Source organism: Hylobates moloch, unplaced genomic scaffold (assembly GCF_009828535.3).
Source record: "Hylobates moloch isolate HMO894 unplaced genomic scaffold, HMol_V3 SCAFFOLD_19, whole genome shotgun sequence".
NCBI lineage: Eukaryota > Metazoa > Chordata > Mammalia > Primates > Hylobatidae > Hylobates > Hylobates moloch.
The window spans coordinates 23,204,166-23,220,947 of NW_026652294.1; the positions used below are offsets into that span (position 1 = coordinate 23,204,166).

General features: G+C 52.6%; 1 protein-coding gene across 2 annotated transcripts; it reads left to right on the forward strand.

The window, feature by feature from the left end:
• The first annotated feature begins 5 nt into the window (after positions 1 to 5).
• On the forward strand, positions 6 to 11,243 carry SMIM45 (small integral membrane protein 45). 2 transcript variants are annotated; one of them, XM_058431762.1, is made up of 3 exons: positions 6 to 95; positions 5,711 to 5,830; positions 9,947 to 11,243. In XM_058431762.1, exons 2-3 carry the CDS (start codon positions 5,785 to 5,787, stop codon positions 10,165 to 10,167), a joined length of 267 nt encoding a protein of 88 aa, XP_058287745.1. In that variant the 5' UTR covers positions 6 to 95; positions 5,711 to 5,784; the 3' UTR covers positions 10,168 to 11,243. The 2 variants fall into 2 exon arrangements, with proteins under 2 accessions (XP_058287745.1, XP_058287746.1); XM_058431763.1 differs by lacking the exons at positions 6 to 95; positions 5,711 to 5,830 and adding an exon at positions 6,447 to 6,762 and having other exon boundaries at positions 9,947 to 10,692.
• Positions 11,244 to 16,782: the final 5,539 nt, after the last annotated feature.

Genomic DNA, 16,782 nt, shown 5'->3' on the forward strand with positions numbered 1-16,782 from the left:
TTAAAGGAACCGAACCTTTATCTCCTTTTCTGAGGGGCGTTCCAGCGCCACCCGTGGAAGACGTGGTGGACAGGCCTTTGGTTCCACGCTCCACAGTAAGCAGGTTTTTAGTGATTCCTTTGTTCACTTTCGTTCATTCATGCTCATACACAGTACTTTTTTTTTTTTTTTTGAGACAGAGTCTCGCTTTGTGGCCCAGGCTGGAGTGCAATGCGCGCAATCGCGGCTCACTGCAACCTCTGCCTCCCGAGTTTAAGCGATTCTCCTGCCTTAGCCTCCCGAGGAGCTGGGACTATGGGCGTGCGTCACCACGCCCGACTTATTTTTTTATTTTTAGTAGAGACGAGGTTTCTCCGAGTTGCCCAGGCTGGTCTCAAACTCCTGGCCTCGAGTGATCCCGCTTCGGCCTCCCAAAGTGAGTGCTGAGATTACAGACGTGAGCCACCGTGCCTGGCTTTTTTTTTTTTTTTTGGAGTGTCACTTTGTTGCCCAGGCTGGACTATAGTGACACGATCATAGCTCACTACAGCTTCAAACTTCTGGGCTCAAGTAATCTTCCTGGCTTAGCCTCCTGAGTAGCTGGAACTACAGGCAAGTGCCACCATGGGGATCTGGCCATGTTGCCCAGCGGGGTCGTAAACTCCTGGCCTCAAGCAGTCCTTCTGCTTCAGCCTCCTGAGTAGCTGGGACTATGGTGCATACCAGCAGGCCCTGCCAATTGACTGCTTTTATTTATTTATTTATTTTGAGACGGAGTCTTGCTCTGTTGCCCAGGCTGGAGTGCAGTGGTGCTATCTTGGCTCACTGCAAGCTCCACCTCCCGGGTTCACGCCATTCTCCTGCCTTAGCCTCCCTAGTAGCTAGGACTACAGGCGCCTGCCACCATGCCCAGCTAATTTTTTTGTATTTTTAGTAGAGATGGGGTTTCACCGTGTTAGCCAGGATGGTCTGGATCTCCTGACCTCATGATCTGCCCACCTCGGCCTCCCAAAGTGCTGGGATTACAGGCGTGAGCCACCACACCCGGCCTGATTGACTGCTTTTATGGTGAGTGGTAAGCATGCTGTTCTTTGTCCAATGGGAGGCTTTACCTCATCTTTCAAGGTTCCTTGCTGCAAACACAGCCTGGGTACAGAGCTGTCAGGGTCTTGCTTTCTTGACATACCCAGCAAGAACATGCAGGGACGCTCAGGGCCCATAGCAAACTGGTTCTCCCAACAGTTATATAATAACTTGTTCACTGTCTCTACATCTAAAATGTAAGAAACAAGAGGTTAGAGACTTTGTCACTTTGTATGTCCAGCACTCTAAAAGTGCCTGGTACATCGTAGTTAATAAATATTTATTGAGTGAATGGATGGATTACATTCATCCATTCATTCTCAGCAGTCATTCATTCATCATTTCCTACGCCCAGACCCAGTGCCCTACCCTGGGAAGACAATTGAATCATACATTATTTATTAACTTAGTCTGATTGGGGCGGGATAGACAATGATGACAGCGTGCTCATTATTGTAATACCTGGGAGAGCAGAGACACTGTCTAGCCTAAATCCTTCTTACTGCAGACTAAACTATGTCTTGCTCAGAAAGTTCAGGAAGTAAATGGCCCCATAGAGCCCCTGCCCTCAGCACGGATAGGGCTTTGATTCCTCATGGCATGGGGTATGAAGAGGACCTCCTGAAAGTCAAGTAGTAGTAGGCACTATGACAAGAAAATAAAGCAAGCTGAACGCCATGGCTCACGCCTGTAACCCAGCACTTTGGGAGACTGAGGCAGGTGAATCACTTGAGGCCGGGAGTTTGAGGCCAGCCTAGGCAATATAGTGCGACCTCATATCTACAAAAAAATTTTTTTAAATTAGCTGAGCAGGGTGGGCACGGTGGTTCACGCCTGTAATCCCAGCATTTTGGGAGGCCCAGGTGGGCAGATCACCTGACATCGGGAGTTCGAGACCAGCCTGACCAGCATGGAGAAACCCCGTCTGTACTACTAAAAACACAAAATTAACCAGGCGTGGTGGTGCATGCCAGTAATCTCAGCTACTCGGGAGGCTGTGGCAGGAGAATCGCTTGAACTTGGGAGGCAGAGGTTGTGGTGAGCTGAGATTGCACCATTGCCCTCCAGCCTGGGCAACAAGAGCGAAACTCCATCTCAAAAATAATAATAATAGGCCAGGTGCGATGGCTTGCACCTGAAATTCCAGCACTTTGGGAGGCTGAGGCAGGCAGATCACAAGGTCAGGAGACCAAGACCATCCTGGCCAACCTGGTGAAACCCTGTCTCTACTAAAAATACAAAAATTAGCCAGGCGCGGTGGCTCACACCTGTAATCCCAGCACTTTGGGGGGCTGAGGCGGGCAGATCATGAGGTCAGGAGTTCAAGACCAGCCTGGCCAACATGGTGAAACCCCATCTCTACTAAACATACAAAAATTAGCTGGGCATGGTGGCACATGCCTGTAATCCCAGCTACTTGGGAGGCTGAGGCAGGAGAATTGCTTGAACCCAGGAGGCGGAGGTTGCAGTGAGCCACGACTGCGCCACTGCACTCCAGCCTGGTGACAGAGCGAGGCTCCATCTCAAAAAATAATAATAATAATAATAAAATTGATTATAAATAAACAAGTAAAACTAGCTGAGCATGGTGGTGTGCACCTTTGGCTCCAGTTACTCAGAAGGCTGAGGTGGGAGAATCACTTGAACCCGGGAGGCAGAGGTTGCAGTGAGCCCAGACCACGCCACTGCACTTCAGCCTGGGTGATAGAGTGAGACCCTGTCTCAAAAAAAAAAAAAAAAAAAGTGCTGGGCACGGTAGCTCACGCCTGCAATCCCAGCACTCAGCGCTTTGGGAGGCCAAGGCAGGTGGATCACCTGAGGTCAGGAGTTCGAGACCAGCCTGACCAACATGGTGAAACCCCGTCTCTACTAAAAATACAAAATTAGCGAGGTGTGATGGTGCACACCTGCAATCCCAGCTACTTGGGAGGCTGAGGCAGCAGAATTGCTTGAACCTGGGAGGCAGAGGTTGCAGTGAGCTGAGATTGTGCTGGTGTACTTTGGCCTGGGCAACAAAAGCGAAACTCCATCACAAAAACAAAAAACAAGCAAATTAGCCAAGTGTGGTGGCGGTGGCGGGCGCCTATAATCCCAGCTACTCAGGAGGCTGAGGCAGGAGAATCACTTGAACCTGGGAGGCGGAGGTTGCAGTAAGCTGAGGTCACACCACTGCACTCCAGCCTGGGCGACAGTGTGGGACTCCATCTCAAAAAAAAAAAAAAAAAAAGATAAACTAAAGCCGACTGGGAGAAGAGATGGATGGGAGGAGGCTACTTTAGAGCAGGGAGGCCTCCCTAAGGTGACATTTGAGCAGATGCTTGAATCCAGTGAGAGAGGGGCCCGTTGAGCATGATGAAGATGAGGCCTCCGGCAGAAGGCAGTGCCAGTGGAAAGCCCCTGAGTGGGAAGCACTCTTGGCACTTTTGAGGCGTATCAAGGAGGCCGGTGGCTGTGGCAGATGGAGTAAGAAGAACAGGGGAGGAGGTGAGGCCACAGAGGTGATTGAGCTCCCGGAGACTGAGGCCCTTGGAGAGTGGTGGGCTGGGAAAAGACTTTGGACTCTGGTGGGGACTTTCCAGGAGGGGCCGGGCTGAGACCCGTTGGGTCAGCATGTGCTGAGTGCCTACCCTGGGGACCCTGGTCCCAGAGGGGCCAAACTGCTTCAGGGAGTTACCACTCGTAACAAGAAACAAGGCACTGCAGTGGGGGAGGCCATCGGGGAGCAGCCAGGAGCAGCAGGAACCCAGGGGAAGCTGCTCTGTGTGCCTGGAGAGCCTGCGCTCCACTTCCCTGGGGCGGTGATCATTGGCTGAGACGTGGGCAGTGGGACAGAAAGTAGTTGTGTTTAAGATCCATACATGATGAAGGGTAGGGATGGGGAGGAGAACCTGGAGGTTCTTATATCCTGAACACCCAAGCTGGCAGGGTCATCAGAGTCCTCTGGGCCAGCATTTTTCAAATCAGCTTCTGTGGACCCCTGGGGAGATGACTTGGGGTCCTGTGAGAGATAGGGGGGATTCTGAGTGGGTGGGGTCCAGAATCCCCACCCCCACCCAACCATTGAACCGAAGCAACCTCAGCTTTATCTCTGTTATGTATTGAGCTTCCCATAAGCTTTTGTATGAATAAGGAATCAGTGGCTAAAACAATGCCCACAGGCCATGGATCACATACTTTACAGATTTATTGAGGCATAAGGGACACATATAATCAACCACACTTATTTCAAGGGCACAATTTGATAAGTTTGACATATGTATATACTTAAGAAGCCACCATCACCATTAAGACCCTGAACATGCCGGGCCTGTAATCCCAGCACTTTGGGAGGCCGAGGCGGGCGGATCACGAGGTCAGGAGATCGAGACCATCCTGGCTAACATTGTGAAACCCTGTCTTTGCTAAAAATACAAAAAATTAGCCGGGCGTGGTGGTGCATGCCTGTAATCCCAGCTACTTGGGAGGCTGAGGCGAGAGAATGGCGTGAACCCGGGAGATGGAGCTTGCAGTGAGCCGAGATGGTGCCACTGCACTCCAGCCTGGGTGACAGAGCGAGACTCCGTCTCAAAAAAAAAAAAAAAAAAAAAGACCCTGAACATATCCTTCACCCCAAAAAGTTTACTCCTGCCCTTTTGTGATTCTTCCCCCAACTTCTCTGCTCTCCCACCCCAAAATGTTAAAAAGCACTTTGGCCAGGTGGTGGCTCATGCCTGTAATCTCAGTACTTTGGGAGGCTGAGGCAGGAGGATAGCTTGAGGCCAGAAGTTCAAGACTGGCTTGGGCAATATGGCAAAATCTTGTCTCTACAAAAAGTACAAAAATCAGCTGGGCATAGTGGCATGCATTTGTGGTCCCAGCTACTCGGGAGGCTGAGGTGGGAGGATCACCTGATCCCAGGAGGCGGAGGTTGCAGTGAGCCATGATCACACCACTGTGCTCCAGCCTGAGTGAAAGAGCAAGACCTTGTCTTAAAAAACAAGGCAAAAGGCCAGGCGCGGTGGCTTATGCCTGTAATCCCAGCACTTTGGGAGGCCGAGGTGGGCGGATCATGAGGTCAGTAAATTGAGACCATCCTGGCCAATATGGTAAACCCTGCCTCTACTAAAATACAAAAAATTAGCCGGGCATGGTGGTGCGCACCTGTAGTCCCAGCTCCTTGGGAGGCTGAGGCAGGGGAATCGCTTGAACCTGGGAGGTAGAGGTTGCAGTGAGCTGACATTGCGCCACTGCACTCCAGCCTGGTGAACAGAGCGAGACTCCATCTCAAAACAAAACAAAACAAACCCTCTGTGAACTCACAGTCACCCCCTAGTCCCACATATGCTGGAAAGGACCCGTCATACCTGAAGAGCCCCTAGACAGCCCAGAGGTGTCTGTGGTGGGGGACTTAGGTCCTGAAGCCACCTCACCCAGAGGCTTTCCCCCTGCCCATCCCCAGGTTTCTGGGAAAGGATTCCCTAGGGAGGTGATTCCTGGAAGCCTCTTCCCAGCCACACCCCATGGGCCATGGAGGGCTGCTCTCTCCAGCTGAGACAATAGCCCTCAACACGTGGCAGATACCTTGTCTATGGCATAGGGGGACGGGGAGGATCCATGCTTGGGAAGGTGGACCCCACCCCCAACGTCAGCCCTTGGCTTTGAATTCCAGCTCAGTCACTGAGAAGCTGAGGGCTCTGGGAGAAGGAGAAGGCCAGCAGCTTCACCTCTCTGCCTCATCCCAAAATGAAGTCTCAACACCAATCCAGCTGGGAGGACTGCAGGAAGCGAGGTATGGGGCCAGCTGGAAGATGGGAGTGCTCAATGCCTGTGCTGGCTGTACACCAGCCAGGGGTGCTGTGGGGTAGATGAGGCAGAATGGGGAGGGGGAGCCATTTTCGAGGGTCCTGAAAGCCAGGCTAGGGCTCTGACCCTGGCATTGCTACTTTGTTGCTGTGTGACCATGAATAAGAATTAAATGAGTTAATATAATCAAAGCGTTGAAAACAGTGGCTGGTGCATAGGAAATGTTACATTCAGCCAATGTGTCTGAACTCTCAGACTCAGTCTTGGTTCTTCCTTCTATAACATATGACCCCCTTGAGCTCTACTGGTCACTGATTCTGTGTCCCCACCCGCTTGCCAGTTACCCCAGTATCTCCCTGCTCCCCAAATGGCAGACCATCAAACCCTTAGAGTTATCAGCCACGGTCCTCTCTAGGCCCACCAGGCTTGGGGTGCTGCAGCCTGCTGGATGACTCGCCCTCCCCGCATTCCCCCAATCCTGCCACCCTGTCATCTGCTGTACCACGTGCACAGTACCAGGGATCCAGAAGAGAAGGCTGGTTGCCAGGGCAACGGAAGATAAAGCCCTTGCTCTGCCAGGCTGCTGATTGGCTGAGACAGGTCCCACCTCCTGCCATCCTGAGAGTGGGGGCTAGGGGGAAGGGTCTCTGATGGGCAGGGAGAGGTACCAGGGTGCTGAGCCAGTCCAGGACTGCCCCCTCCTGGCCCACTCGGAGCCCCCAGGTGTGAGAAGCTCCGTCTCCCATGGGTAGCATTGGCCCTGCCCTATCTCTGCCTCCAGCACCCAGGGCGGCCGCAGATGGCAATGTCTCTGGGGACAGCAGCTGCGAATGAGTCCACAGGCCGACGCTGAGCTGCTTAGGCTGAGGCGGTGTGCTCAGCACAGAGCCCCCGGAACTGGCATCTGCAGGGCATGAGGTGGGTCTTTGGGCACACGGAAGGCACCGAGTGGTGCCAATGGCTTGGGAGGTAGGGAGAGGGGCTCTGCAAATTCACACTGTCTCAGGCAGGACATTGGCTGAAATGAGGCTGGAAAATTCCATATAGATCATCTGGTAACCCCATCCCCACCCTGTCACTGTGCACAGGGGACCCTGAGGCCCAGAGAGGGTGAAGAAGGGGCCAAGGTCACACAGGAGGCCAGTGAGTGTGTTGCTTTTCCACCTAGGTCAGTTCCCTGAGAAATCAGGAAGAGACCACGGGGTCCTCAAGTCAGCCTCAGAATGCCTGGGATTTTGTGCACAGGGCTGGAGAGGTTGGGGGACCTTGATCTCTATTCCACACCCCCCCAGCATTGCAGCTGAAATGGCTTCTGTTCTGCCCCAGCCCCCCATTTGCATGTTTAAGCTGGAAGGAAACTGGGGGCCTGGCTGGGCCTGGATAGAGGGCATGAGTCACCTTGGACACAGTTAAGTCACACAGGGAGCAGCCTTCCTGCCTGAGGTGCTCCTTCCCTACCTTCGCCAACCCTGGCAGCACCAGACAATCCTGCACTCTCTCCAGCTCCCCAGAAAGGCAGCTGGTTAAGAGGTGCTGGGTCCTACACGCTCCCCTGCCCTGGCTGCACTAGTCACTTTGGACAATCAGTGCACTCTTCATTTTATTCCTTCACAAATAGGGCACTTTAAGACAATGTCGGTGCCTCAGAACAGCCAGTGAGGACCTTTGGGGTAGGAGAGGGGCTCCGGATGGATGCAGGACCAGGAAACAGCATCTTTCCCTCCCCTGGGGCCACAGCTCCCCTCACAGGCCCACCTGGGAGTAGAGAGACAAGAGGAGCTGGAGTTTGGAAACGGAGGTCAGAAGAGTGAGGGCTTCTCTCTGACCTACCTGGAGTTCTTTCCATCCATCCCCCTGCTTCCTTCCCTAGAAGCAAGGTGGGCATCTGCTCATTTCATCCTGCTCAGGTGCCTTTCCCTCCCCTGGAGGATGCAAGTCTCAGGGCATTGCTGGGATTTGGCGTCTAGCTCTGCCACTTTCCAGTTGGGTAAGCCAAGGCAAGTTAGTGAGCCTGTCTGGGCCTCAGTTTCTTCATCTGTAAAATGTGGATAGTGACACTTGCCCCATAGGCCTGTTGTGAGGTTTGTGGAAGAACTCAAAACAGTGCTCTACCTGCCGGGCAGGCAGAGGTGGGCTCCTCACATCACCCCTTTCTTATAACTAGGGAAGGTTAGGGGTGGGTTCAATAGGCCCTGCATCATCCTATCCCTGGAGGAGATCATCTGTGATCTATGTTTTTTTTTTTTGTTTTTTTGTTTTTTTTCAAACAGTCTCGCTCTGTTGCCCATGCTGGAGTGCAATGGCACCATTTTGGCTCACTGCAGCCTCCGCCTCCCAGGCTCAAGTGATTTTCCTGCCTCAGCCTGTCGAGTAGCTGGGATTACAGGTGCCTGCCACCACCCCTGGCTAATTTTTGTACTTTTAGAAGAGATGGAGTTTCTCAATGTTGGCCAGGCTGGTCTTGAACTCCTGGCCTCAAGTGATCCACTGCCTCGGCCTCCCAAAATGCTGGAATTACAGGCGTGACCCACCACAGGCAGACTGTGATCTGGCTTTTGAAGTATGAGTAGGAATTTGCCAAGTGAACAAGAATGCAAAGAACATCGTAGAGAAAATGAAAGCATATGCAAAGATGAGGACTGCATAACGTGCAGGCGCATGTAGGTGACGGACAGGCAGTTCCATGTGACTGCACATAGTGTGCCATGTGAGGAGGGGGAGGTTGGCAGGGAGCAGATGGGCACCTTTGGGCCATTCTAAAGAGTCTGGGTGGGCCGAGCACGGTGGCTCATGCCTGTAATCCCAGCACTTTGGGAGTCCGAGGTTAGGATCACTTGAGGTCAGGAGTTTGAGACCAGCCTGGCCAAGGTGGCAAAACCCCGTCTCTGCTAAAAAATACAAAAACTACCCAGGCATGGTGGCAGGTGCCTGTAATCCCAGCTACTCACAAGGGAGGCTGAGGCAGGAGAATCGCTTGAAGGCGGAGTTTGAGTGAGCCGAGATCATGCCATTGCACTCCAGCCTGGGCAACAGAATGAGACTCTGTCTCAAAAACAAAAACAATAAAAAAAGAGTCTGGGTGTGTATAAGGTTTGTGATGCACCTTACACCTGCTGCCTTCCACTTTCCTGCCTTCTCCGCCTTTGGTTCAGTGGAAATAACAATAGCTGATATTGACCGAGTGCTGATTCTGTGCCAGGTAGAATGGTGCAAAATGCTTTTTTATTTTAATTTATTATTATATTTTTTGAGACAGAGTTTCACTCTTGTTGCCCAGGCTGGAGTGCAATGGCACAGTCGTGGCTCACTGGAACCTCCACCTCCTGGGTTCAAGCAATTCTCCTGCCTCAGCCTGCCGAGTAGTTGGGATTACAAGCATGTGCCACCACACCTGGCTAATTTTGTACTTTTAGTAGAGACAGGGTTTCACCATGTTGGCCAGGCTGGTCTCAAACTCCTGACCTCAGGTGATCTGCCCACCTCGGCCTCCCAAAGTGCTGGGATTACAGGCGTGAGCCACCGTGCCCAGCCTAAGTCTCCTTAAAGGGTGAATAGGAGCTGGGTGTCCCCATGGCGTGGGGACAGCTCTGTGCTTGCCCAGGAGGCCTGGGCTGCTGAGTCACCACGTGGTCTTTTTTTTTTTTTTTTCTGAGACGGAGTATCGCTCTGTCACCCAGGCTGGAGTGCAGTGGCGGGATCTTGGCTCACTGCAAGCTCCGCCTCCCAGGTTCACGCCATTCTCCTGCCTCAGCTTCCGGAGTAGCTGGGACTACAGGCGTGAGCCACCGCGCCCGGCCCTTTTTTTGTATTTTTAATAGAGACGGGGTTTCACCGTGTTAGCCAGGATGGTCTTGATCTCCTGACCTCGTGATCCGCCCACCTCGGCCTCCCAAAGTGCTGGGATTACAGGCGTGAACCATCGCGCCCGGCCTACCACGTGCTCTTGTTCAGCCGCTTCCCCCACCTTGCTCTCCTGGACTTCAGTCTCCCCATTTGTAAAGTGATGCTTGGGCCTCGGGCTCTGTGAAACCTGAAGGTCTCCCTCTGGGTGGGCGGGAGAAGGAGCACCTCTGCTGGCCCTCACCACCCTGTGTCTCTGCAGCCAAGGCCGCCGCAATGCCGCACTTCCTGGACTGGTTCGTGCCTGTCTACCTGGTCATCTCCGTCCTCATTCTGGTGGGCTTCGGCGCCTGCATCTACTACTTCGAGCCGGGCCTGCAGGAGGCGCACAAGTGGCGCATGCAGCGTCCCCTGGTGGACCGCGACCTCCGCAAGACGCTAATGGTGCGCGACAACCTGGCCTTCGGCGGCCCCGAGGTCTGAGCCGACTTGCGAAGGGGATGAGCGGGTGGCACCGGGCGCCCTCCCCCAGCCCGTCCAGCCCGGAGACCCCCAAGGCAGAGGGAGGCCGGCCTCTTGGCCCTCCACGCTATGCCTCTGCAGCCTGGGCCCTCCCGACAGCGGCCCCAGGTGCGTTGGCAGTGGAGGGGGGGCACTGAGGTGCCTGGCTGGCCCAAGGCTTGCTCTCCGTGTCAAGCCGACTCACCCAGAGCCCACCCTCCCAAGCTCAGGGGCATCCTCCGCTGGGCCCCAGTGCCTTTGTGCTGCGCAGCACTCTGCCCCTCCACTGGAGTCAGCCATGTCTATGGCTGCCTGTCCTGAGGCTCCCGAGCCCTCATTTCTTCGTGAAATCCCCAGTTTCCCCACTCAGCTCCCCTGCCTCCACTCAATGGCACCGGCCCTGCAGCTTTAGGCGGCAGGCATCGAAGCCAACCCAAGGAAAGAACCTAAGAACCTCGTTTGGAGGGATGTCAGCTTGGGCCAGCCCAGCCGCACCCCGCAGGGCTCCAGCTTGGAACTGGTGAGGGTGTTTGGTGGGGGTATGCAGAGGGGTAAGACCATGGTAGAGCAGAGGGTTGGGGAGGAGACAGAGAGAGAGAGAGAGAGAGAGAGAGAGAGGAGAGAGAGTCTGCGGGGAGCGGACAAGCATGGGGAGATGAGATGTGTATATGTGAGAGAGAGCGTGGGGGCCCCAGGCAGGGCAGGAGGTGGTGGAAACGGGGTGAACTCCGTGGGCCGTGTGAGGACTGTCCATAGTGGGTCCCAACCCCCTCCCTCTGCTGGAGTTTCCTAGCCCTTCCCCTTCCCCAAGACTGAGGCAGCAGGCAGGAGCCCCCGCCCTCCCTCCCTGTCCTGTGCCACACTTCTGGGGCCAAGCCCAGCCCCCTTGAGCCAGGCCCTGCCAGACTCCAAGCCCACCCTAGAACCCTTCTCCTGTGTGGAGACTCTGTTGCCCCACTTTGGACACAAATTGGCAACCTGCCTCACCCCGCCCCCCTTCGCTGGGGTTTCCATCTTAATTTATTCTCAGTAATAAAGACTTCATGATGATCTCTGCAGGACTGTGTCTTTTCCTGAAAGGAAGATCATGTCTGTCAACTCACTGGGTCCTCATGAAAAATATGACAGCTCCATAGTCCCCATTTTAGGGATGGGAACACTAACTCTCAGGGAAGGTAGGCCAAGGCTTCCCAAGAGCTGCAGCACTGACATTTTGGACTCGATCAGTCTTGGTTGTAGGGGGCCATCCTGCCCATTGTAGGATGTTTAGCAACCCTGGTTTCTACCCAGTAGATGCCAGTTGCAATTGCCCCCTCTCCTGTTAGGACAATCAAAAATGTTAACTGGGCTGGGCTTGGTGGCTCACGCCTGTAATCCCAGCACTTTGGGAGGCTGAGGTGGGCGGATCACCTGAGGTCAGGAGTTTGAGACCAGCCTGGCCAACATGGTGAAACCCCGTCTCTACTGAAAATACAAAATTAGCCAGGTGTGGTGGCATATGCCTGTAATCCCAGCTACTGCGGAGGCCGAAGCGGGAGAATTGCTTGAATCTGGGAGGCGGAGATTGCAGTGAGCGAAGATCCTGCCATTGTACGCCAGCCTGGGCAAAAAGAGTGAAACTCTGTCTCAAACAAAACAAAACAAAACCAAACACCCCAAAAATGTTAACTGGAACTCCTGGGGTAGATTACCAGTTAGGATACAAATTCAGGCACAACCAAGATGCAAAACAACGGAGCCTTACACTGTCAACAAAAAGAGTCCAACTCTTTTCAGCTGGAGCACAGTGACAGGATCTCGGCTCACTGCAACCTCTGCCTCCCAGGTTCAAGCGATTCTCCTGCCTCAGCTTCCCCAGTAGCTGGGATTAGAGGCGGCCATCACCACGCCCGGCTAATTTTTGTATTTTTAGTAGAGACAGGGTTTCAATATACTGGCCAGGCTGGTCTCGAACTCCTGACCTCAAGTGATCCGCTCACTTCAGCCTCCCAAAGTGCTGGGATTATAGATATGAGCCACTGCGCCCAGCCAAACTGCCTTAGTTTCTCAGAGAGTTAGGGGTGTGAGGCTGGGATTAGAAGCTCAGTGCAGCCCCTGTTCATCCAGAAAACTTTCCCAGCCATGGTCAGAGGCAGGACGGAAAAGGGCCCAGGCCAATCTAGTTAGGAGTGATCATTGCAAGGGACAGAAACTCCACTCTCCTAGCTTGGCCAAGAAAGCCAGATACCATGAGGACACTGGGGTGTTCTGTCCCTTTAGGACAGGAAAGTAATGGGCTTAGGACAACTAGAGCTAGGCATGCAGACCCCCTTAGGATTCTTTCTCTTGTGAGTCACCACTATCACACCCTCAGCGTGGAAAACACAGCAGCCAGCTGCTGGCAATTTCTGTATCTCACAGCTCCAGCCCCTGGAGCTACCAGTCCCTCGCTCTGCCCCCAGTGCAAATATCTCTGGGGTGGGGTTTGTTGCCTCATTTTAGGTCAAGTGTCCATGTTAGGCCAGTCACCCAAGGCTGGGGCAGTGTCCTGTGGGTGGTTCAGCGTGGGTCATCTCAGAACAAGGCAGATCCCTTGGGATGTAGGGAGAGGAAAAGGCAGGTTTCAGGAGAAATGATGTAAACTCCTCCATCCCCAGACTCTTTTGGAGGTAGATTAGGCTCAACTGGCTGAGCAAGGGAGGGCCTCCAGGCGTGATCTGGCCTGCAGCCAAGTTTGATTTGTCCCACATAGTGTTTTGAAAAAATGCAAATTAGTTGCCAACATTCACTAGTCAGGAGATTTCACACTAGAATCTCTTTTTCTGACTCCTCCTTAAAAATAAAAATTCTAGCCACACAGAGTCTGAAGTGTAAATGTGTTCATGGTCACGAGCTTCACAGCCTGGGCAGGGAGGGTGCTGACTGTGACCCTGCCAGAGGCGTCAAGGTGGCCAGTCCTCCTCTCAGGAGGGCCGCCTCCATTCAAGGGCTGTAGCAAGATTTCTCACCCTAGGCTGCCATCAAAGGAAGACGGAGAGATTCCTCCAAGCCCTCTGCTCTTCAACTTGGATCCTTTCCCAGACTTCTCCCCTGGGCTCATTACATACATCTTTATTTACACCTGTTCTTCCCCTAAAAGATTCAAGAAGGTTTCAGTTGGAGGAGCCGCATAACATGGGTGTAAGTAGGAAATATTTTAACTCTGACTCCTACTGTAATGCTGTTATTATTACTTGTCTCTAAGCCTCCTGGCAGCCAGAGGGAAAGGAGAAACACAAAGAGGTCTTTATTTATCTTATTTATTTATTTTTGAGGCAGAGTTTTTCCTCTTGTTGCCCAGGCTGGAATGCAATAGTGCTCACTGCAACCTCCGCCTCCTGGGTTCAAGTGATTCTCCTGCCTCAGCCTCCCAAGTAGCTGAGATTGCAGGCATGCACCACCATGTCCAGCTAATTTTGTATTTTTAGTAGAGACGGGGTTTCTCCATGATGGTCAGGCTGGTCTGGAACGCCTGACCTCAGGCAATCCACCAGCCTCAGCCTCCCAAAGTGCTGGGATTACAGGCGTGAGCCACCACACCCGGCCCATCTTTGTATTGTTATGTGATAGAAGGGAGAGATTCACTCTTCATGAAAGACAATTTTTTTCTGTTTTTTTTTTTTTTTTTGAGACAGTTTCGCTCTTGTTGCCCAGGCTGGAGTGCAATGCGCAATCTTGGCTCACTGCAACCCCCACCTCCCAGGTTCAAGTGATTCTCCTGCCAGTAGCTGGGATTACAGGCATGCGCCACCATGCTCAGCTAATTTTGTATTTTTAATAGAGACGGGGTTTCACCATGTTAGGCTGGTCTTGAATTCGTAAACTCAAGTGGTCTGCCCGCCTTGGCCTCCCAAACTGCTGGGATTCCAGGAGTGAGCCATGGCACCCGACCTTTTTCTGGTTCTAAATATGAAAAAGAAATGCCTCAGATGGGATAGTAAAAGCAACACAGTGGAGGGGAGGGAAGGTTTGACCCAGATGGCAGAGCCTACAGAAACAGGCCATTGCCCGTGGAGGCAGGATGTTTTTTCCATCTGCGAGGGGATGCCAGAGGACTGGACTAGGAGCGATTCGAGGTCAAGACCTGATAATAGTAAATCCTATAAAACCATTGATCTAAATTGCACATCCTTGGGCAAGTTTCCTGAGCTCCCAGAAACACAACCAAACATTTTTGTGTCAGGCACTGAGAATCACAGATGATTAAAGCTCACATAAATGTCCCCTGCCAGTGTCTGGCATTGTGCTCGGCTCCTGTCAGGTTCTCTGTATAGCCTTGTTCATTTCTTTTTTCTTTTCTTTTTCCTTTTCCTTTGTTTTTTTTGAGACAGAGTCTCGCTCTGTCACCAGGCTGGAGTGCAGTGGCGCAATCTTGGCTCACTGCAACCTCTGCCTCCCAGGTTGGAGCAACTTTCCTGCCTCAGCCTCCCAGGTAGCTGGGACTATGCGCCACCACACCCAGCTAATTTTTGCATTTTTAGTAGAGACAGGTTTCACCATGTTGGCCAGCATGGTCTCGATCTCTTGATCTCGTGATCTGCCCACTTCGGCCTCCTAAAATGCTGGGATTACAGGCATTAGCCACCATGCCCATCCAAGCCCTGTTCATTTTCATATCACTCCTGCCCTACTTCTCTCACCGGGTGATGGCAAATGTCGGAGATAGTGGGGAAGAAAGCACTGTATAAACGCCATGTATCACATAGCTATCCTCTTTTTTTTTTTTTGAGATGGAGTCTCGCTCTGTCGCCAGGCTGGAGTGCAGTGGCGCAGCCTTGGCTCACTGCAACCTCCACCTCCTGGGTTCAAGCGATTCTCCTGCCTCATCCTCCCAAATAGCTGGGATTACAGGCATGTGCCACCATGCCCAGCTAATTTTGTATTTTTAGTAGAGATGGGGTTTCACCATGTTGGCCAGGCTGGTCTTGAACCCCTGACCTCGTGATCTGCCTGCCTCGCCCTCCCAAAGTGCTGGGATTACAGGCATGAGCCACTGTGCCCAGCCCATAGCTATCCTCTTGAACTCTACAGAGGCATGTTACATATCTGGGCCTGGCACCAATAATGTAATGGAGAAGAGGATATCCCTGCATCAGAAGAGCTCACAAACTGGAGGTTACAGAGGTATAAACAGACAAACTATTATTATTAGTAGTAGTATTTTTTTGAGAGGGGGTGTTACTCTGTTGCCCAGGCTGGAGTGCAGTGGTGTGATCTCAGCTCACTGCAACCTCCGCCTCCCAGGTTCAAGCGATCCTCCTGCCTCAGCCTCCCAAGTGTCTGGGACTACAGGTGCCCGTCACCATGCCAGGGTAATTTTTGTATTTTTAGTAGATACTGGGTTTTGTCATGTTGGTCAGGCTGGTCTCGAACTCCTGACCTCAAGTGATCCGCCCATCTTGGCCTCCCAAAGTGCTGGGATTATAGGTGTGAGCCATTGTGCCCGGCCAAAAGACATATGATAAAACTGTACCTGCAGCAAGAGAAGTATGTGTGCAGAACTGAGAACGGAACCGAAGAAGTGCCTAATTTTTGGGGAAGGGGGTTGTCAAGGAAGGCTTCCCGGAGGATATGACTATTAATCTGGGTTCTGGAGGTGGAATAAGAGTTTTCCCTGCAAAGGGAAAAGAAGGCTGCAAGTGTTAAGCCATGGACTCCGGAGAGAACCTAGTCCTTTTTGAGGACTGTGAGTTGTATGGCCAAAACACAGAACGCAAGTGAGCCAGTGGCAGGAGGGCAGGGGGATTAAGCAACCAGAAAGTGGCTTTTCAAGGAAGGCTTAGACCCAGACTGAGAACCCGATGACCTTCCCATTACCACCTACTGGAGGAAGCCTTCTCTGGCCCCACCAGCGGCTTTTCCCATTACAATGCTAATCTTGTGTTGTGATTTAGTTCACGTCAGTGGGGAGCAGTGACCATATCTTCTCATCTTGGCTTGCAGCCTTACTGGCACTGGGCAGGGCCTCCTTAAAAGCTTGCTTGTTGCAAGAATGGGGCTAGTTTCTTTGGAAGTCCTGCCAGGGGTTGCCTGTTTGCTTAGAAACCAAGATTTCAGAAAGGGTTGGAGGTTTCCTGGGCGTCAAGCTGTGTGCCGGTTTTTAAAATGCTTTGAGAGGTTTTGCAGAGTCCTGGGAGCTTTCCCATCATTTGAGAGCTGTCAGGATGGGGAAGGGCAGGTGTGTCAGGGTTCGGCCCAGAACAGGAGGACAGGAGGCGGGAATGTACAGGGTCCCTGAGTAAGAATGGCTGCAATGTTCGGATTCCAGCCCTGGAGGGTGGCACAGGCTCCTCATTGTTCTGCCCCCTCAGTTCTCCACACTGGCTGAGCAGGAAGGGCTTGGGAAGGCTGAGAGACCAGCTTTGGGAGAAGGGCAAAGGCTACAGGCTCCCTCAAAAGACTATCACAGTCTCAGTCAACCACGCTTACAGAGAACCCCTGGCAGGTAGAGCTTTTTTCTTCCTCCCTCATAAGATACGAAGGGCTCAGTATTTGGAGACTGGAGACCTATGTGTCCAGCTACTGATTCACTGTGTGAACCTTGGCAGGTCCATTTCCCTCTATTTCTGCAGCTGTAAA

What these genes read in the sequence shown, in the direction of transcription:
- SMIM45 (XM_058431762.1), top strand. Translation starts at nt 5,785, where the DNA reads ATGAAGTCTCAACACCAATCCAGCTGGGAGGACTGCAGGAAGCGAG. An exon ending in GGAGGACTGCAGGAAGCGAG is followed by an intron (nt 5,831 to 9,946) that starts GTATGGGGCCAG and finishes GTGTCTCTGCAG; the next exon opens with CCAAGGCCGCCGCAATGCCG.